Source organism: Chelonia mydas, chromosome 14 (assembly GCF_015237465.2).
Source record: "Chelonia mydas isolate rCheMyd1 chromosome 14, rCheMyd1.pri.v2, whole genome shotgun sequence".
NCBI classification, from domain to species: domain Eukaryota; kingdom Metazoa; phylum Chordata; order Testudines; family Cheloniidae; genus Chelonia; species Chelonia mydas.
In genome coordinates, this window is record NC_051254.2 from 10,218,887 (window position 1) to 10,241,214 (window position 22,328).

Genomic DNA, 22,328 nt, shown 5'->3' on the forward strand with positions numbered 1-22,328 from the left:
TTAAAATTAACACATAGAAGTTTGCTCTGCAGTGTAATAAACAATTCCATATATTGTGCTTAATTAATCCCCACAAGTCACCAACAGGACCCATTAATGCTCTTTCTTTTCATCTAACCTTAAATATGCAAGTTTCCTGGGATAAAGGGTTTAAAATGAACATCTTGGTAGAATTCATGGCCATTCTGACCAAGCATAGAACAGTCAGCAGTATGGATTACTCAAAGCATGAAGGCACGCGAGTGTGAACTAATCAGATTTAGGAAAGTTATGTCAAGTTGGGTAACATTTTTCTTGCCTTCATATCTGCAGAAAAGAGGATAGAGGCTATAAAACAGATTCAAACTAAACAACTGTGTGTGGGGAAAATATCACACAACCTTTGGAAAGTAAATATTTTAAAAAAATAATCAATTGTATTTGGGAATTTACGTTATTGTGAAGTTATGACTTGTACAAGATTCATTGGTCCCCTGCATGTTGGATATATCTGAGTTTTGTCCTATTAGGTGCTTTTGAAAATTTAACCCAAGTGATTTAGGTATCCAAGTCTCATTTTCAGAAAAGACATAGACACTTAGGTGCCTAGGAGACTAACTATTGGTGAAAGTCATTTGAAGGCTCCTAAGTTACTTTTGAAAAATGGGGTCTAGTTTCTTAATCACTAAATCGCTTTTGCACAGCTAGTTAGCTGCAATATGGGTGATTTAACTCTCTTCTAAAACCATCAGGTTTGGGGCCACTTTGGGTGTCTGGACACAACATTGACAATGAATTTTGAAGTTGATGTGAGCCACAGTTACTCAGTGTCTTTGAAAACAAGATTACTTATTTTAGGTGTTAAATATGAATGTAGATACCTAACTTTAAGCACCCAAGTTTGAAAGTTTTGGCCTTCGCCTCTCTCCACTTCATTTTAACCAATTTGCAAACCATTATAAACCTGTCAGAAAGGTGAAGATTGTTGTGTTCAGTGTATGATAAGGACTTGGACAGGAGTTTTGGTAGTGTGGGCTGCGACAAAAGGCTGGATTTTGGAGATGTCGTAAAGGAAGAAGCTGCAAGAATTAGACACAGCCTGAATGTGTGGGCCAGTCTTAATTAACTGAGGCTTAATTGTTTACATATAGCTTTTAGATCCTCAGATGAAAGGTCCCATGGAATTGTAAAGTATTACCGCTACTAGGGTGATTAGTGTAAGTGTACAGGATTAATCTGGTTAGGAACTAGAATGGGCTTCACGTGAAATATTCCAGCAAAGAAAAAATGATGCTTTTCCTTTCTAAAATTCCTCAGGATGAAGCTTAATAGAGTCCATGTAAACACACCAATGGCTTTAAAAACAGATTTGCTTTGCTTACAAAAAGAAGTATTTTAAATACTTAAGCCCCTCTCCGCAGCCTCATGAACTGTATTTAATATTCATTACAACAATGCAGATGAGCTGCATGTGCTTGGAGTGTTTAGCAGGACTGCTCAGAGAAAGGTATTTTCTCTGTTCATTCCACTTTAAAGACTGTAACTGGTGCCACCCCTAGTGTGATACTCTTCCAGGAATTAGGTGGCGGCACTGGAACAGCTAATTAGCTGGGCTGTGTGAAACCACAGCCAGCAGCTTCAGCTTCCAGAGGCATTCCTTGAAGGGATGGCAGTGTGGCTTTGGCATGGGCAAGGATACACAGGGTTGTTAAGAAGCCCACAGGCTAGCTGATGTTTTTAAGCTGGCTCATCCCATGTTCTAACCACAATGAGTCAAGCAAACTTCAAGGCACCATGGATAATGGTTTGGGTGAACTGTCTTTTTGTCTTACCGTCTCATTAGGGAATCCCATCCAAAACATTCTCATGTATACACAAATAACCAATGAAATATTTCTATCCAAATGAGACTTTCAGAACAAAATATTTTCTGCAAGTAAATAGCTCATGATTGAGCCCTAACGTTTCTGCGCACTCTTAAGAAAGGTAAATGAAATATGTTCAAATCCAGTACCTTTATATTTGGTCACTACAGCCGAGTTGACGCTAAGAGGTTCTTGGAAGGTGACAGTGAGTGATGTGCTGCTTGTTACCATGAAACAGACATTGGTTGGCGCCTCAGGGGCTCCTGGGAGAGAAGAAAAAACATCAGGTCCATAGCACAACAAATCCTATTCAAACAACGTTTGTGTGTCTTCAAAGAACCAACTGAAAACCACCCGGCAATTGTGAGCTTTGGTTCGTAAGTGTTTGTGTTCCTTGCCTTTTGAACATTTTAATTAGTGCCTCAACTAACAATATCCTGCAGACACCATTTGTTTCTATCATGGTTTTCAGCTCCTTTGGGTTAAAAATATCTTCCTGTACATATGTAACCCAATAGAACAGAATAATGTTAATTATGTCAATGAAAAGCCCCTATAAATCTTTTGGGGTGGGTGGGAGGAAAGAAAAGGGACAAAAAGTACCATAAAGAGCTAATTAAATCATCAGGATTTCACTAACAGATTCAAATGTATCACATGACAGAAAAACATTTTTACATTATTCTGGTTTAGAAATGACCAAGATTGTAACAGCTACTTTGTATGTGTTTCACTACGGTCATTCTAACATGTGTCATGGCATGAAGTCTCTTTTGAGCATATAGATCAGTTCGAAGAATAATTCAGTCCAGAAATCAAATTAATTACCTATTGTTTGTAGGAAAAACTGGCAATCCCTTTGAACATGTAAATGATTCTGAGGTCATGTTGGGTGTGGATGAAGATGATATAGTTATCTAACTTTTTACATCTGATTTAGGATAAGGGCATTAAGCAAACTCTTGTCATGTAACATAACACATGCTGGCTGATGGGCCAGATCCTCAGCTGGTTACTGGTATATACCAGTGTAGCACCACTGAATTAAATGAAGATACACTGGCTGAAACCACTTACGGATGTGGCCTAATATGTTTACAATTTTGTCATTGCAAGTAATGAATGTACATTTGTAGTATTCCCCATATCCTAATTCAGAGAACACCTTAAATACATTAGAGGAGTATTCTCGGTGTGCAATACCCTTTAGATAAAGTTAATTATTTGCAAACAGATTTTTTGAAAGGTGGTTCTAAAGATGTTAATGGTAACAATGATTGTTTGTCACTGAATCTATTACAGCCAAAAGATCTAAATTTTATACAAACAGAAGTTTCAATCTCTAGTCTACTCCTTTCCAAGGGCCACAGTATGCCTTTCTGCACAGAACCACATTTAGAGTGGCTTAAAAAGATCCAAATTTTTGAAATTGGCTCATTTTCTTTGTCAAAGTAGATGCCAACAAATAGGATTAACTTCTCACAATTTTCTGTGTGAAAACTTCATTCTGGTGTTTCACCACCAACAGAATTGTTTAATTGTTTTCTCAAATTATGATAAAAAGGTTGAATTTCCCCCCATTTTTCCTCAAATGTCCCTATTTTGCAACTATCTTTAATCACATTAAATGAAACCTGAAAGGAAAATGTAAAAGCAAGGAGATAGGGGAAAGGGAAAAGGAGTGTGGCTTAATGGTGCAAGAATTAGACATTGTACCAGGAGCTTTAGGGTCTGAATATCCGAACAGTTCTGAGCACACAACTCCCATTCTGTAGAAGCTGCACACATGCAATTGTCAGGATAAATGGGCCTCTCAAATTCTAGCACCAACTCCCTTTCCAATTTTGGGCAGGTCACTTACTTTCTGTGCCCAGTTTCCCCACCTATAACCTTCAGCTGCTTCAGGGGCATCATGAGGACTGATCAGAGCATTTTTGTAGAGAAAGAATTGCTCTACAAGTGCAAAGTATTCTTATTTAAAGCATATTCCTTTTAGGTGTATAACCACCTTGGTTCTACTTACTGGCATGCTCATAGCCTGCTTTCATGCGCTTGTATAGCCTGTATCTCCACTCCCACGCTTTTAGTTGTTTCTCTTTGTCTGTGTTGTCCATACTAAGACCTTCACTCATCACTTGTGCAGACAGCTCACTTACTCGCTGCTGGGCTTCCTGGACCAAGGTGCTCAGATGCATTGACCTGCTTTCCATATTAACAACTGCCAAGAAAAGGGGAATGCAAGTGACTGCTTGATGGCATGATAAAATTCTGTCCTCACTTACACTAGCACAACCCATTTAAAGCCAAATCCTCTCCATCCTTCGGGTAGCCCTACTGAAGTGAAATGATGCACATCTGGTGTAAACTGGCATTGCTCCATGAAAGTCAGTGAATCTATGTCAATTTATACCAGCTGAGGATCTGTCCTGTTTAAATGAGACTAACCACATGAGTAAGGTGAGGAAGTTGAAGCTTAAGTATTTATCATATGTTTGAAAGTGTCTTAAGCAAACCAAAATTACCCTACCTCCTTTTCTTTCACATTGACAGATTATTACAAAAGATTAACAGCCAAAATTAAAGCTTTTCAGTTTTCACCCAGTTTTCAGTTTTACTTGGTCATAAAAACCCATACGCTTCTAATGAACAACAAGCTGTGGTCAACTATGGACAAAACATAAAATTCACAAACATCTACAGGTCAAAAGAAACAGCTGTTGGAAGCCCAGGAAGGATGGCTTTGCGGTTAAGGTACTGGAGGAGAACTCAGGAGATCGGTATTCACTTCTGTGCTCTACTACAGACTTCCAGAACGACCTTTGGCAATTCACTTAGTCTCCCTATGCCTGAACTCCCCATTTGTAAAAGAAGGGTAATAATAATTCATTTGCCTGCCTTGTCTTGTAAGCAGGGACTGTCTGAACGTGTGTGTGTGTGTGTATTATTATTATTTAACATTTATATAGCAGTAGTGCTGACAGCCCAGCCAGGTCTGGGCCGCATTGCATTAAGTGCTGTATAAACATACGGAAAATGACAGCTACAGAGGTTAAATCTAAAATGGGGCCCAACCTCAGTCGAGGCCTGGGAGCACTACTGTAATGCAAACTACCGCCACGACTGCCTAGTGAAGTTGTGTGGAGCAAACTGTTTTAGAATTGCTCTTGTTCTGAAATATTTAGGGAGTTTGATCAAATTATTCGTAATTTAGAAAATATTATTTGCAAAGCTGTTTAATTTAACATGGGAGGAAAAGTGGCAAATCCAGGTGGTGGTCAAAATTCAGGACATAGTGTAAAGGAGGAGGACTCCTGAAATCACCAGAAATAATCTTGCTGTGGAGTGCAGTAACTTTTCACAAGAGCTGTCTGATTTTAACATCAGAGTCGTAATTGCCTTGGACCAAAAAAAAAGGGCCCTATTCATCAGAAATAATTTACCACGACAAGCCACAGCTCTTAGCAATGCTGGGGAAGATGGGGCTTAGGGACACAGCCAGGCTACTGGCTCCTTTATGTCTTTTATGGGATCTGAACCAACCTTGCCAAAGAGCAAGTTGCAATGACCATTTAAAAAGGGACCAATGCATCTCTGAGAATGCAAACATATGTGATATGGGGACAGGACTCTGACCTGCTGTGACATAAAAAACACCCCACATAAGAGCAAAAGCAACCAGATCTGGGTGTTAAGTGATGCCTTCTACAGCTACTCCACTATATCAAAAAATCAGTCCAACAGCTCGGATAAAGCAGAAGTTTTGCACCAGGAAAAAAGCCGAGCGATACTCTGATGTGTATACATATATGTGTACATGTTTTCATTTCAAACCCCAGTATCATGACTGGAGCTTAGCCAGGAGTCCAAGGATAATCCCACTTACTAATGTGAAAAGTGTCATCGGGCATTTAACAACCACAAGGGGAAGAGTAAAGAATTACTCCACACCTCTGATGTCCTAAAGGTTTTTGAAGAATGGTCGTCTTTAGGGCTCTGCTTTCAGAAGCTGGCTTGCAGCCTCTCGCCTCCAAGTACGATCATTCTTCATGTGGACATCTTGTGGACACATAGCCACGCTTACCGCACTCGGCTGACATCTTCAGAATTCGCTACCTTTTGTGAGACCAGCAAAGGGTGACAGACCTTCCTGGATCCATGCAAATGGTAAGTGTGGAGCATATCTGATAGCATATCAGGACTGAGAGGGAAGGTTCTCTGGGTCAGGTTCTCAGCTGGTGTAAACTGGCATTGTTCCAAGTTCCAGAGGATGATCTAACCTTATCTCCCTCATCAAGATTCAACTCAACAGTTGTCAGGCCTTGGCAAGGTGTAGAATGTTTACAGGCAACAACCACTGGACATGTTAATTTTATTTGTACTTAGTTTCGCACAAATAAGCCAAGATGAGAACAAATGATGAATCAAATCAGTGGAGGAGAGAGAGATGGTTACACAGCACAAAGTGGACTCTGAGAGCAGGGAGAGTAAAGCAACCTGCTTTACATTTTTAATGTATATGTTCTAGGGACTGCACTATATCCTTCTGCCTATTTAGTAATTAAGGGAAGAATGAGCTTGTGCTGGGGCTCGCACAGACTGGGCTCCACGTGGATCTGGAAGTGGGAGTTGTTGCTCTCTGATTTGCTTTGGGATTTCCACACAGAAATCCAAGTAACACAGCTGGGAGGTACGTCACCTGTGTCCTCTCTAAAGCGATGGCAGTGTAGCTAGAAGGGGACCCAGCTAATGGTATGTGATTCCTGCTGGACCCCTGCTGCTAATGGGCAGGGGGAAGGGGAGAGGAAGAGCAAGAGCTATTCTTGTAGCAGGGCTGCTGTCTTCCCTTGGAATTGGGGGTCGGGGCTCCTTTCGCTCTGAATCACCAAGGTCTGTGAGGGTTGGTAGGTGGCATGCCCTCCACAATCCATAGCTCCCGAGTTCCTTCCACTAGTGGGGGTGGTGCAAGGAAAGCTCTTCAAGAGTGACCTCAGGGAGATTTCTGCACCGTGGCCCACTCCTGTGTTTTGCTGGGGTGGGTGAGGAAGAAAGATTTCCCTTGTTCCTTACTCAGGGAACTGATGAAACTGAGGGAGGGTTTCAGGGTGTGGCCCACTGCGAAGGCCAATGGAAGGCCACATTGCCCAGGAGAGGAAACAAAGAATTCTGAGCCTCACGTGTAACAGTCACATGACAGAAAAGAGTGATGGCATGACTGCCAGGGGCTGTGCTGGGCAGAGATAGTGGGCAGAGTTGCCAGGCACAGGTACCTTGAACCACAGAAAGGGTCTCAAATGAGGCAGCCAGCGAGAGGCCGAGTTTATACATGTCTAGCTGCCCAACAGCCTTTGCAACTGAGTTGGGTGCTACAGGGAAGGGACAGGTGGGAGTTCTACCTCCAGATCCCTCTGCCCATTGAAGTCAATGGGGGTCTTTCCATTGGGTGTTGGGTCAGGCCTCCAGAGCCCAAATGCCATGCGGGTGAAGGGGATTTCACTCTAACAGGGAAGGAGGGTCTGTGAAGTGTGGCAAGGGGGCAGAATAGGGTAAAACAACGATTACTGCCAGCTTCGAACAATGGAGACAAATACAGAGGGGCTGAAAGCCATTCCATGGAGCCTTGAATGAGACACTTTCTTTTTCACTTTCAAGCAGCGACTTTAGATCCTCAAGGACAAAAACCCAGTGATTTGGTTTTTATTGAGAAAGCCTTAACCATTATTTCAATCAGAAAAACTGAAAATCATGATAAGTGAAGTGGAAATTTGGTGGGCATATTTTGAAATGGAAATGAAGTGGTTATATATTCATATTCTCCGTGTTCATAGGCATGTTTGCATTAATTACAGGAAATGAATACTAATTTATGATTGCCCCTGCTTGCCATCAGACTGCATTTATTTACAGATGAGGTCAATGAAAAATTAGTTTAGTCTTTTTTTTTTCTTTTTTTTTTTACTGCTGTTTAGAACACTCAAGACTGTGTTTTCCTCTAGATTTGTCATGGTTAATGAATGTTGCTTCAGCAGTCAATCATGCACTCTAAATGCTGTCACACTTTTTTTTAAAGCCTCAGTCATGAACCATGACAGAAAAATAAACAAATAAATATAAAGCAAAAAAAAAAAAAACACAACTCTTTTCACTGAGCAGCTACACTATGCAAAAATCTCTTGGGAAGGTTAAAGGAGGCCAGAATAAATGATAATATAAGTGCTGTGGACATAGAAAAGCAATAAAGGTGTACCAACACTGAGGGTCTGGCAAAAAATCCCAACACACACACCCATACACACGCACACACATACACTCTCTAGTGAAAAAAATTGGCAATGTGAGTAGCCTCAAGGTGCAATTTCCTGGAGCACTGAGATTGACATGCCAGTCCTAAATGTTGTTAATTTAACTAACTTCAAATTAATGACACAGTCTGCAGTGGCTGAACCCTTCAAACACAGTCTCATTATAGCCTTGCTGGGAATGTCCTAAATATAGGCATTGACAGTTTAAAACAAATTCGTATATATTTGTGTATTTTTAGCCAAAAGTAAGGCGTCAGAGTTTGTGTCATGGTTTAAGGTTGATTAATTGACTTGGTAAATTCTCCCCCCTCCCCCCCCCCACGCACTCCCCAAATTATGCAGGAAAAGTCCCATGACAGAAGACAAAGGATAGTTTTATAACCACAATAAGTGCTATTAGTGTTCCCGTGCAGTGAGGAGGTATAATCTGAGCTGAGTTTTCATTGGTGCAGTTACCACATATTTACCGATGCCATCCTGCAGTTCATTGCTACTGTCATTCTCTCATTGATCCAAAGCCCAACAAAGTGAATGGAAAGACTCCCATTGACTCCACTGCGCTTTGGATCAGGCCCTAAAATTGTGGTAATCTGATTTTAATTGGACTGTTAGCTCAACAGTGATATATCTCCACATTCCTTGCTACCTCGTTGGGACACCATGGCGTGGACCAGAATAATCGTCCCATGACTCCATAGACATAAGAGTCTATTATCCTGTTTCATATACTCAATGCCATTAGGGACCTATGAGCTCTGTATTACTGACTCAGGCCCTGTCTACCTATTTTCTAAAGATTTCCCACTATTGCTAACATCAGTTCAGCTCCACTGGTGTTAATAATGTTAAACAGCCCTAGCTTGGATGGGGTGCTGGCTGAGGCAATCATTTTTAACACGGTTATTTAGCTCTGGTAACCCTGCCAGCAGCTGGTAGCCCATCTTACACATTCCTAAGGCTGGGCACACTGAGGTCCTTTTATACTGGTTGAATGGCATAAATAGGCCATGCTCTAAATAGGAACTAGGAACCAGATTTTTAAAGGTATTTACCTGCCTAAAATGCAGCTAGGTGCCCAGTGGAAGCACTAAACACTTTTGAAAATCCCCCACTGGCAACTATCTACATCAATAGGTTCCTAAATAACGATAAAAATGTGGCCCTAAATCTATAGATTTTAAGGCCAGACCCACTGATCTAGTCTGACCTCCTGCATAACCCAGACCAGGTACCTAAACATGATTGAGTCCAGTAATTTATAGTGACGGCTTCTGTTTTTCAGGGTGTATTAAGTTCATTTTTTAGCAATTTGTGTTCTGTAATGATATGCAAACATCAGGGTTTTTCATTTTTTATATACTGTAATGAGAAGATTTTGGGGGGGTACATCCCAAAATTCTTGTTTAAATAGGATCAACTTTAATTTTTATTATATGTATAAAAATGACTTACATGTTAGTTTAAGCTTTGTAAATTTGTTATGGATCCCTGGTTTAGCATTTAGTGCATTTCATATACCTCTCCCTGGCACTAGGCTGACATTTTTTATAACGCATATTTACCACAGATAGAATCTGATATTTAATAAAAAAATAAAATAATACAAATACGCTCACCATCATATAGAGAGACTGCGTCCTTTCCCATCATATTAATATCCCAATGTAGTCAAAAAAATGTATTTATGATGTCAAGAATAGTCATTTCCATCTTCAAGCAAAATGGATTTTAAAATTTTTATTAATTTTTTTAATTGCATCCATAATTCATAATGCAGAAGTGTTGTAAATTCGGTGTGCATGTACAGTCCTCCCTATCTATGGAGTGTCCACTGGAATGTAGGCATTGGCTGCACTCAGTAGTGGAGGCAGATTTAAAGTACCTAGCATGAATTAATGTTAGATACAAGCCAGGGACACTGCCTATAGGGAAAGCAGGGAAGTCAACCTGAATTGAGTAACCATTTCCAATATTTTTTTGGCTGTCCATTGGATAAACACTCATTTTTTTTTGTATTTGGGGTGTTTTATAGGTGTTTTTTACTTAAAACCTAAAATCAGAAGCCCTACCTATAGTTGAAGTACAGCATATACTTTAGAAAGACATCTCGTCTCTACTGAAAGACAGTAAATGATTAATTTGCCACTTGTCTTGGTACATCTATGCTAGGGCTTGCAGTGTTGCTAACACTAGTGGACATGAACCAGTTTTAGCAGCAATGGGGCATTTGTAGACAATGTACCTACGGCAGACGGGTCCATAGAGCCGTGTGACCCAGAGAGAGAGAGGATGCAGTCAAGTAATAGATTTTGCTTTCTGCTTTGTGCCTTTCATCCCAAAGAGCTTTAAAATGAAGGGTTAAACAAGCCTCAAAACATAAACCTAATACTTAAAATGGAGATTACTGCACATACCATGGTAACTTGAGCTGCTATAATTGGTAATTGTCAAGTATTTAATGAGCCCTAACCCTATAGCATCATATAAACTACCATTGTCTACACTATCTGCACTTGAGGGGTGTAAATTCTAGTGCGCACTAGGGTGTCTCACACTAACTACTATCATAACAATAACTCTGATAAATATGGATCCTGTGCCTACGTGGAATACGTATGTCGTCATGTTCCTACACGGCTATACCTATGGAGACTCATGGGTGACACACTGAACCAGCGAAAATGAACAGCTATGTCTGGACATTATTGAGGCCATTCCCATGTGACTTTGGTGTGTTTCCTCTTTACGGCACACGGCAAGCAGCTAACTTTATCCCCAGAGCCACTTAAAGCTAGTCTCAAGGTTGGGATTTGCTGGGTTGGTAGGTTGCACCCCAGTTGCTGACACATGAGACAGGAAAGACCTGCTGAGCTTGTGCTCAGGAAGCAAATACCCTGCAACTGTCTCCAGTTGTCGTGGTGCCATTGCTGCTTGTATTCATCTTACAAACAAAAGCAGATGGGCTTTTCTCTTTTATGTAATTTAATTAAGCCTCCCAGAGCACGAGGAAGCCCTTAGTATGGATTATTTGGAGCAACACAATTTGCGTTCTGCTATACTTACAGTGCGGGCTTTCCTTTGCGCCAATCCTCAGAAGAATCCTAGCGATAGGCACGTTGTTTGTCAGGATGGCAATATCCAAGGGAGTTAATCCCTCACTATTCGGTGTGTTCAGATCCAGCTCCTCTGGTGTATATTGATAGAGGAGAATCTGAACAGTGTCCAAATCCTGCTGTTCCACCGCCTCAAACATAGCTTCGTTGCACTGGAAATTCTGTACATCAGCAACAGCAGAAATTAGTTACAATTCTTCCTATGGCAGCCACAAGTTTTATTTTGTATCCTGTTCAAGGGACCACTGGCCCAATCCTATAGCCCAAGCGTAAAAACTACAGGAAGGGCCCTACCAGTAGGTTCGCCTCCCCCTGGAGATGTGCAAATTGTTTTCAACAAAGCCCATCTCCCCTTGCTTCAGGTTTCATTATACCCTTGAACTCAGTTCAGGTTTGTTAGAAGGTTCAATGAGGTTCACAATCCTTCCAAAGCAAATCTGAGCTGATTTACAGGTTTGTCCTGAAACCAAGCCACAGAAGTGATCTTTTAAGATTTAGATGTGAAACGGGGTGAAAGTTTGTGGTTTTGGCAGAGGGTTTGACTCTGAGGTTGTTCAAACTCCAAAACTCAAAGCAAAACACTGGGGGATGTAACCCAAGGTAATCAACATCCAGCTAAAACAAAGCAAAACTCAAAAAGTGTTTTGCAGCTTTATTATGAGCTGGTACCAGGCACTGGTTCTGAAATTGCTCATAAATTCTGAATTCTTCAGGGCTTATTATTATTATTTGTTTTTCCATAGCACCAAGAAGCCCTAGTCATGAAGCAGGACATCTCTGTGCTAGGCTCTGTACAAAAACAGAACAAAAAGATGGTCCCTGCCCCAAGGAGCTTCCAATCTAATTATAAGACAAGACACAACCGATGGGGGAGTACCAGTAAGAAAAAAAAAGAGGGATAATATTTGTCAGCATAATAGGCAGCGGTCTCTGCATGCTAGCGGTGTATCTGGCTTCTCTTCACTGCTGTAAGAGCTTGGAGTTATCACTTGAGTTTTGCTCGTAATCTGACTCCCATCCACACAAAAACCTCTAGCTCAAGTTAAATGGTATGTCCACACTGTAATACTAGCGCATGCATGCATTGTTGCCCACATCCCTCTACCATCCACACACAACCCCCACCCCCCAAGCATGTGCTTATTTGTGCTTTGAACCTGTGCTTGCTTCAACAGCTTGGGGTATGGGTGAAAGCTCAGGCTGGAATCCACCCACTTTGCAGTGAGGACTCAAGCAAGATCACATAAGTCCTGATGATCCTCCAACACCCTTCCCACAATTCCCCCGAAGGACAGACAAGTTCTCCCACAACTGACAGAACTGACTGCGAAAGAATCCTAGCCTGTCTCAGCTCAAAGAACCCTGGGATACACCTCCAGAGACACACAAGTGACAGCCGAAACAGGGAGGATACAGTAACGCAGGTAAGGCTTTGCGGAGGAAACTCTGCAGTATAGACATACCCACAACTACCCAGCAGCTGCAAATGTAATCACTCCGTGCAACTTGACTATTGCTGTGCCGTGTAGACAGTCTCACTTGAGCTAGGGTAGGTTAGCTCGACGGCAATAACTTGAGTGTACCAATTCAAGCTACCTGTTGCAGTGAAGACAAGCCCTAGGCCATTTTTAAATACCCTAATAATTTCACCTGCTTCCAGAGGAAACCTGTGACTAGGAGAAGGATTGAAACTCAGTGGAGCTTGTCATCATTAAGTAAGAAGAGGGGATGGGACTGAAATAGATTAACTGTCTGGGTACCTCCAAAATATCGGCAGGCAACCAAATACGTGTATCTGTGTGGTACTCAGAAAAATGCAGGATTGAGTGGGTGAGCACCTGAAAAATAGAACCCAAGGATGTACCATGTATTAGCATCTTCTCCGCTATTCTAGGCTAGAAAAGAACAGTGAGGCCCCCTTTCCCCTCAACAATAGATAAAAGAACTAAGAGAAGTGATAAAGGAAGAGAGATAGGATGTAAAGAAACATATCACTCCTTAATTGAGCTGGGGAGAAGCAGGTGCCGGAAGCTAGCATGGTCTGCAGGGTTTTTGTTTATGAAAACATCCTTCTAGGGCTCTACAGTGGTGACGTGTTATTTGCCAAGTTACTTTAAACTCCCTTTCAATGTCCCTTTGTGATAATTACCCAACAGCTTTCTTCTTTTAAAAGTGAATTATTAGAAGCAACTGGCCCAGCTGTGCAAAGAGAGCTCAGCATGTTGCCATGCAAGGGAGCTACAGTTTGGGTGGACGTACTGTGCTGAAGGGCGCATTAAAGAAATACTTGGATATGAGAGAGAGAGAGAGATTCAGGACTGAAGCTTGGCTCTCCCTCGCTGCTGGAAGCGGAAATGTTACAGAGGCAGCCTGCTCAGCGCACTCACTAGCTCTCCCGTTTGGCCTATTGAAGGCACAGCATTGCTGAACTCTGCGTTCAGGCCCTCATTGCTGCAAGAAGAGGCCTGGCGGAGCGTTGGAGAGTAAAAAGGGAATAACTGAAGGGATTATGGAGACTCCAAGGAGGCATCTGTGGACCTCTAGAGGAAAATAATTATTACCTGTGAAAGGGAAGCTCTGATAACATTGAACTCAGCTGGAGCTGCAGGTGATTGGCACCTCTGAAAATCAGGCCCAAGATGTCTCGAGTTGGGCACCCAAAAATCAATGGATACTTTGGTGGATATAGGACTATACTAGCTTTTCAAGACAGTTCTGCTAGTATATCTTTAATACCTGTCAATGGCATTGTTGTATTAGTACTCTGCTAGTTGTTCCACATTGTGTGGTGGGCTCTGTGATGTATGCTCTGTACTAGGATGAGATCCCCAACTCCAGTGCAATAGATATGAGCTCTGAAGCAGATCAAAGACCAAAAACCCCCAAACCATAATGTAAAAAAAACCCACCCCAACAAAATTTCTCATAGAATAAAATTTTCAAAATCTGTTTATTTTGGGTCAATTGAAATGTTTCATTCCCATTTCAACTTTTTAAAAAAAATTATAATGTACATTTTGAAATGAAAAATCAAAATGTTCCTAATGTTTTGACCTTATCGAAACACTTTGTTTCAAAGTTTTGTCTTTTTTACAAACAAACCTTTGCTGAAACCTACTCGTTCCAGCACAAAGTTTAATTTTCAACAAAATGGCATTTTCTGATGGAAAAACTTAGTTAGAAATTTTTTGACCAGCTCTAACTATAATGTTCTAAACAAGCAAACAACTACCTTAAACGTATACAATAACTTTATGAGAAAGAATGTAACAGTGCAGCACACCTTCTGGTTAGAGAAAACATGGACATTGCTCAACATGGGAAATACAAGAAATATTGCAACTACTGAGATGATGTTATCTAAACGTTTAAAAGGGCAGCCACTGTAAGTGGTACTACTGTGATAAAGTAGATATGGTGGCCCACCAGAACAGAGATTAGCAGTATTTAAAATTGTCTGCACTCAAAATTTTCACCTGTTTCATTTCACTTCAGCTACCATAAATAACACACATTTGCTTTAAGCTTTTCAATCCTTTCTAAGAAGGTTGTATAATAGATCATACCTGTTGCTTTCAAAATAGGTCTTTTTGTACGTTTTATTTTGAGAGCCCAAGATAAAAAACTGAGAAGTAAACGTTTTTCTCTGACAATTTCCAAGCAACTCCATTTCATAAATACTACTCAGGAAAGACACTCAAGATAACTAATTAATTCTCCTTGTATTTAATATAAGGAATTCTAATAGCCAGATTTCATATACCCACCCAGTGCTTTGATGTTAGTAGGAGGGGTGCAAGAGAAAAATCTTAAAATGATAGCTGAATGAATGGCAGATGGATAGAGATTATCATCCAGTTATCTAAATCATAATTTGAACAGTTTTAAAGGCAAACTGTCATTGGCGAGGGCATGTCTCAATGTAAGAAAAGATCCTGTCACATATTTCTCAATTGTAAGGCAAAACCTAAAAGGAGAGAAATTTTTACTGCAATGCAGCAGTTGTCTTGCACTACACAGCAGCTCCACACATCTGTTCCCCTCCTTTTCTAATGCTTGATTTGGATCACTCTGAAATTAGAACTCAGCACTTTCATGTGTTTGTGGGGTTCCCCTCCCATCTGAGATGATGAAACACTTTGCTTTTCATTAGTGGCATGGATCCTGAAACATATCGAGTGTCTTCAACTCCAACTGGAGTCAATGGGAATTAGATATTATTTCATGTATTTTAATAGTTGCCCGTTATTATGCTGTCTAGGCACATTTAACATGTTTTAAATTGGGTCATTAAAATTCCAGATAAGAAGAGCAAAAGGTTTACACTCCTTTTCTCCCTGCAGCTTTAAGGCTAAGGATGGAGAACTATGAACTATATCCTACCAAAACCACCTTTATATTAAAAATTAGAGTTGGCAAATAATGCCACTTTTTGTTTCTCCAGGCATATTTGTTTGGACTTTAAAATAAATTAATTTCAGTCAAGTTGGTACCCTTTCGAGTTCATTTCCTGTGAATATTTGAGCTCTCTATTTTATTGTCACATACATTAACAGAAAGCAAAATTCAAAATTAATTTCAGAATATATGTCAGAAGCACCTGCATGTTCATCCAATTTGAAAACATAAACTATACCAGTGCAATGAAGATTATCTGACTAGTGTTTATGGAACGCTATTTAAGGACCAAATATAATCATCAACTTACTTTGTCTTCATATTACATTCAAAGCTCAAAATCAGTCTTACAGACATTACATCATATAGGGGCAATCCTTGCATTAGGAAAAAGCAGAAAAAATAATAGGGCTTTATAATTTGGGGCCAAATTGTGCAGTGTGCGTTGTGTAGCTGAACTGAATTCAGGGGCATGACTCTGGATTTCTAGCCTATAACTGGGAGCAGAATTTGGCCCTTTCTTATTCAAACATATACTATTTTTATATGTATGGTACTAGACAGCAGGCTGGGTGCTATACAGCTGCTGTACCTAAAACAAGTTCTGGGTGAACACTGCACAAATTACTGGGGAACTTTGATGGGATTTTTTTAAAATTCAGGCTCAATAAAGCCTTAATTCAGCAAACCGCCCCTATTCCTCAATGCACTCAATGCACATGCTTAAATTTAAGTGCATGCCTAAATCCTGTTGACTTTCATGGGACTTAAACAAATGCTTAAAGTTAAGCAAAGGCTAACGGGTCAGATTTTCAAAGATATTTAGGTACCTAAAGATGCCAATAAGTGCCCAGTGAGATCTACATAGACATTGTTCAAAAAATCATATTAGGTTCCTATCTATATCTTTAGTTGTCTAAATGCCTTTGAAAATGTGGCCCTAAAAACCGTACTGAACAGGGATGCGCCTAAACGTGTGCTTAAGTGCTTTGCTGAATTGGGGCCTAAATTAGTTCACCCCAAAATGCAAATACGAAAGTTCATAATCACACAGAAAATCTGATGCAGAGTTGCTCTCATCTAGACAAGGAGAAGAGCATGTATTGTAACCTACTCTTGGCATCCAATCAAAACAGCAGAGGCCAAATTGCAAATATGCTGAATGAACAATTCAGAAGCAACCAATAGGCTGAAAAGTATTTGCATGAAATAATTGTCTAACAGTTTTGAACACTGAGGGAAAAAAAAAAAAAACAATGGAAATTGTAGTCTATTCTGTTTACCTAGGTACTTATATGGCCCTCCTCCTCCTCATCATATCTGAGCATCTTGCAATAATTACTGGGTTTTATTCTCATAATACGCTTGTGTGAGAGCAAAATATTGCCTCTTATTTTAGAGAGTGGAAAGGGTAAATTAAGTAACTTGCCCCAGGTTGCACTTGGTGTCTGCCGCTGAGCTAGGAATTGAACCCAAGTCCCAGTCAAGTGCTGCACCCATTAGACCATCCTTCTTCCCGGTAGCGTGCAGTTTGCAAACAAGCAATATCTTTATATACTATATCAGTTAATGCAAATAGTTCACCAAACTCTTATTTAACACATCCCTTAGTATTTGCTATACTATATTCAGTCACCTGCAACTCCTGGGGATGGAATTCAAATGGGGGAAAGGAGGACTGTGATCTCATCAGACCGACATGTTCAACTTCAGACCAGCTGGTACCATCAAAATGACTCAAAAGTGCCATCCGACTTCATCTGCACCCACGGTATATTTCTCCACTGTGAAAACATCACTGGGAGCAAGCAGTATCTGACGGCCCAGTTACAAGTGATCAAGTGCAGTTTAGGGACAATTCTCAAGTTTCTACTCCCTTAACAGAGTTGCACGACAAGATTAATTTATGGAGGGTGTTACACAGATGCAAAAATATACACTTTGAAAAGAACCACCGTGCTGCTTTGCGGTAAGCAGTAGCTATGTTCCAGTGAAGTGATTAAGTGCCGAGTGTTTAAAAACGCAGTCTCATGGAGCTATTTGCTTTGGGTTACCTAGAAAAGCTCATGTCTGGTGCTGGAGTTGGAAACAAAATGTTGAACTAGTTCCAGCAAGGAATTGCTTTGACAAACATGAGTGGGAGAATAAAGCAGTTTTGGGAGGTGGCTATGTCTCTGGCTGGACAACAAATTTCTTGAATGGAAAGTGTTGCATAGAAAGAATGACGAGAAACCTGTTCACTACTGGACGGTGAGTAAAGGGTCTAAAAATCCTGTTCTCTCATCTGGAAATTTGATTTTAATCAGTGTGTTGACCCTATACCACAGATGTCCTTTAAGTTGAGGTTTAGGATTAAAAAACGTATCAGCTAACACCTTGATGTGTCATATTTTTACTCCTTACTGGTAGTTTCCTGATTATTTTCCACAGTGAACACTGAAAATAATAGATAGTTGGTTGATTGGCTTGCTTAGCAGGGACCTGATCCAAAGACCACGGAGGTCAGTGGGAATTGTGTCATTGACTTCAGTGGGTGTTGGATCAGGCTCTGGATCACTGATGAGATATAGAAACTTTCACCTCTAGCGTTTGGCCTACAGCAGGTCAGCCGTGGCAAAAAGCCATTACACTTTCATGGCTGCATAACGGATTGGAGGACATAAAAGTAGGGAGGCTCGATCTATTTCCCATTATACAACTGTCCACATCATACCTGGCAATAGAGTTTTGTCAGTAAGGCTGAGGACTGAAACAAACACTCCCATGCCTAGAGGGGGTCCTGACAGGTCCGATCTGAGAAGGATGGTGGGCAGTAAGAGAGCAAGCCAGCAGCTCTCTAGGTGACAGAGGAGTTCAGTCTCCACAACCATCATTTGCACCGCAGCCTTTTGGCTGAGAACAGATTTATACAGTTTCAGATCTGATGTGTTCCCTGTCTGGGACTGCAAAATAAGTGGATTTTTGGAACAGGGAGCTGGGCTAAGAACTCGTTCCATCCACTCCCTTCATCAGCCTGGTATTGCAGTGCCTCTGCCAGCACAGTACTCATACAAAAGACATGATTAAAAAAAACCTGGTAAGAAGAAACAAAAAAAAGGCAGGGGATGGGGTGGAAATCATGACCCAGCAGGCCTTTTCCACCGCTAACTCCTATACCTAGGCCTGTAGCAAACCTCCTAAATCCAAATGCTCCCCAAAATGGATCCATTCAAACTTCATTGTACAAACCCCTCTCATGGGCTAGATCAGGGGTGGACAAACTTTTTGGCCCGAAGGCCATATGTGGGTATGGAAATTGTATGGCGGGCCATGCATGCTCATGAAATTGGGGGTTGGAGTGCAGAATGCGGTGACGACTCTGGCTGGGGGTGCAGGCTCTGGGGTGGGGCTGAGGATGAGGGGTTGGGGGTGCAGGAGGGTACTCCAGGCTGGGACCGAGGGGTTCAGAGCGCGGGTGGGGGATCAGGGCTGGGGCAAGGATTTGGAGCATGGAATGGGGTCAGGGTGCAGGCTCCGGGTGGCGCTTGCCTCAAGCAGCTCTTGGAAGCAGCGGCATGTCCCCACTCCGGCTCCTATGCGGAAGCACGGCCAGGCAACTCTGCGCCCTGCCCCGTTTGCAGGCATTGCTCCTGCAGCTCCCATTTGCCTTGGTTCCCAGCCAATGGGAGCTGCGGGGGCAGTGCTTGGGGCCGAGGCAGCATGAGGAGCCCCTTGGCTGCCCCTATGTGTAGGAGCTGGAGTGGGGACATGCTGCTGCTTCCATGAGCCACACAGAGCCATGGCACACATGGAGCGGGGCAAGCCCCAGACCCCACTCCCCGGCGAGAGCTTGAGGGCCAGATTAAAACGTCTGAAGGGCCAGATGCAGCCTCCTGGCCGTAGTTTGCCCACCCCTGGGCTAGATAGTGCCATTTACGTGCAGCTCCTGTTAAGGGGAGGGGTGTAGCTGCTCTGACCCAATGGCAGCATCAGGAGGTGCTGTGCCTCAAAGAAGAAATTCCTGACGCACACAGGCTATGTTCCCATTACCAAGCCCACGCACAGCTGCTTACCTCTCCCACAGCCAGGCAGCTCCCCTGGCCAGTGCATGGAAGACAGGAGACAGCCAATGCCCTGTGCCCATCATAGGAATGGGGACAGAGCCATCCTGTCATGTCCAGCGCACAGGGGCTGCAGTTCTGCCTAGCTCTTCTACGGGCCATGTAAGAGAACAGCAGTCTGCTAATGCCCTCTCTACTGCCATGCCCCTCTAACAGGGCCAGGCTGAATTTAGCCCTATAACTTCATGAAAGAAACATCTAGCCTGATCTACGGGCTGTGATTGTTTTGAATTAACTCTCCTAGGGCTTCAGCACTTATACTGCTGCATGCAATTTTTCTTACATATAAGGCAGATTTGCACATGTTAAGGAAATCTAAGTCATACATCTTTTTCTGGCCAGTCATACGGTTCCCATTAGCAATATGGGCCTTAGGCAGCGCTGTCCTGCAAGGTGCTGAGCACACTAGCCCTGATCCAGCACAGCACTTAACTTTAAGCCCATGCGTTGTTACCGTGCTGGCTGGGTGAGCAGGCGTTTCTTGGCACATCCACAGGCAGCCCCTCCAGGTGGCTGCTCCTCCCCTCCCGCAAGAAGCAATTCGGAGTAGAAATCCAAGGGCGTGTCCTTCCTGCCTCCAGAGGGGAGGAAATCTGCAACACCAGCAGCAGGAGGGCAGCTGCCTCGGAACCTCCCTCCAGTAAGAAACAGATGAGGTTGCGTTGCTTACTGAACCTGGGCCTGAGTCATTCCACGGAGGTCTTTGCCTGTTTGTCCGAGCCTGCCAGAACGCAGCGCATGAGGCTGTGTCTCTGCAGCCCCACTGAAGTCAACGGGAGTAGTCCTGTGCTTGGTTAAGCGAGTGCCTACGTGCTGTGCTCAGCATCTCGTACAATCAAGGCCATAGATGGGCTTTGCGACCAGAGAGTGCCAAAAGCTTGGATGTGTGTGGGTCCTCGGCTCTCTGTCTAGGTTCTGATCTGGTGCTCACCATCCAAGCCTGGGACCCTTGTACTTATTCGACTGTCACTTCCTTTGCTGTTTAGAGCCATTGGCGCATACATCGAACTTCTAGAGAAAATGATCGTTCCTTATATGTCCAAAGTGGGCTCGACGTTTTCCTTATCTATAGGGTCAGATTCTGCCACATTTACTCATACTGTGTCGAACCTTACACCTTAAAAGTGGACTCCTCATGGAATAAAGAACTGGTACTGCAAGGGGGCCCCAGAATCTGGCCCACAAGAAAAAAAACAATATCTGCTATCATGCATAGTGCTTATTACCATGTGCTTCACATCAGTGGGATTCCTCTGTGTCATAAGCTCAGGAACAGTGTGTGTCGAGCAGGTCAGTGAACAGACAAAATGCAGATGAAGAAGGATGAAGACAGGGGTACAACAGAGAAGCGAGGTCAAGGTGAAATTAGCTAATATGACAGTTTGTTACAAATGAAGTAATTACCACAGAAGTCTTTCGGAGACTGAGTCGATCTGATCTGGTCCTGAAATACGCCTCATCAAAAGATGCGTGACTCCCCTTCAGCTTCTCGGAGAGGTTGCGATACAGTCGTTTAGCAGCATTCGGAGATGACGGCCCACTGTTCTTTTTTGTCTGCGAAAGGTTCAAGTTCTGCATTTGCTGTGTCATTTTCACGGGGCAGTTCCTAGAAAGAAGGCAATGCAGCCATTGGATACAGGTTTGCTACACTATCTTCATCTGTTCAAAACTCATTGTTGTCACACACACAGCAAGACTTGTGCAGCAATGGACTTCCATTAAGGTAGGCCAACCCCACCCCAAGAATAAGAAGGGCCATATTTTAGATCCTTTCCATTGGTGAGTTGTTGCTTACAGAGATAGTCCCATTGACATCAGTGGATGGGAGGGTGTATGATGTGGACACCAATGGGACCACCCCTATGAGTGCCAGCCAATGGGAGGAATAAGAGCTCTAACATGTGGGTTTGATACCCAGGGAACTGACGAAGTGAGTCACATTGTGGGAAAAACAACAATTCTGGTAAAAAAAAAAAAAATTAAAAAGTGGGGGAGGAGTTTGGGTTAAATGAGAACTGGGAAGAGGGATTTATACTCTATGTATGTAAAGTGATGATGATACTCCCTAAATTCAACCAGAACAAGCAGGATTGCAGAATCAGGACCTAGCAATTTGGCCCTACCATTTATTGTCATAAAAGCTTTTCTACTAAACACTTTCTTGTCCCGTAACTGCGGCTGCTCTTTGCCTTTAATTTGCCTCTAAGATTTAAAGCTCAACGCCAACTCGCACAAGTCCTCTAAGTCTTCCATTCCCGTTGGTCAATGGTGGCACAGCAGACATTCTGAACACAAAAGCGTCCATTTACAAATAACCTCACACATTTCCCAGGCTAACGAGGTACTACAAATAAAGAAGTTCTCTGAATGACGAACATATGCCCAGAGACTCGAGATAATTGGGGCATGTGACAAGGAGACTTCCTGGTTAAATCAGCACACCAGTGTATACAAACAAGAACAGAACTCTGTGTGAGCAGCATCCCTGCAACTAATGAGCAAAAAATGGATGCAAGGCAAAGCAGGCCTTCGAAGATCTCCAGGATCGCCTTTCATTGAGCCTGATGGCCATGT

At 42.4% G+C, this 22,328-nt stretch overlaps 1 protein-coding gene across 4 annotated transcripts in view; it reads right to left on the reverse strand.

Moving 5' to 3' along the window:
- Positions 1–22,328, reverse strand: part of ANKFN1 (ankyrin repeat and fibronectin type III domain containing 1) — a 149,637-nt gene that overhangs the window by 71,589 nt on the left and 55,720 nt on the right. For 3 of the 4 annotated variants that reach the window (XM_043528502.1, XM_037914628.2, XM_043528501.1), the window contains 4 exons: positions 21,159–21,360; positions 11,207–11,417; positions 3,868–4,062; positions 1,994–2,107 (listed from right to left, as the gene is read on the reverse strand). In XM_043528502.1, the coding sequence (XP_043384437.1) occupies positions 1,994–2,107; positions 3,868–4,062; positions 11,207–11,417; positions 21,159–21,344 (706 nt within the window). In that variant the 5' untranslated portion in view covers positions 21,345–21,360. The remainder of the gene's footprint in view (positions 1–1,993; positions 2,108–3,867; positions 4,063–11,206; positions 11,418–21,158; positions 21,361–22,328) is intronic. The other variant, XM_043528503.1, reaches the window with a different exon arrangement.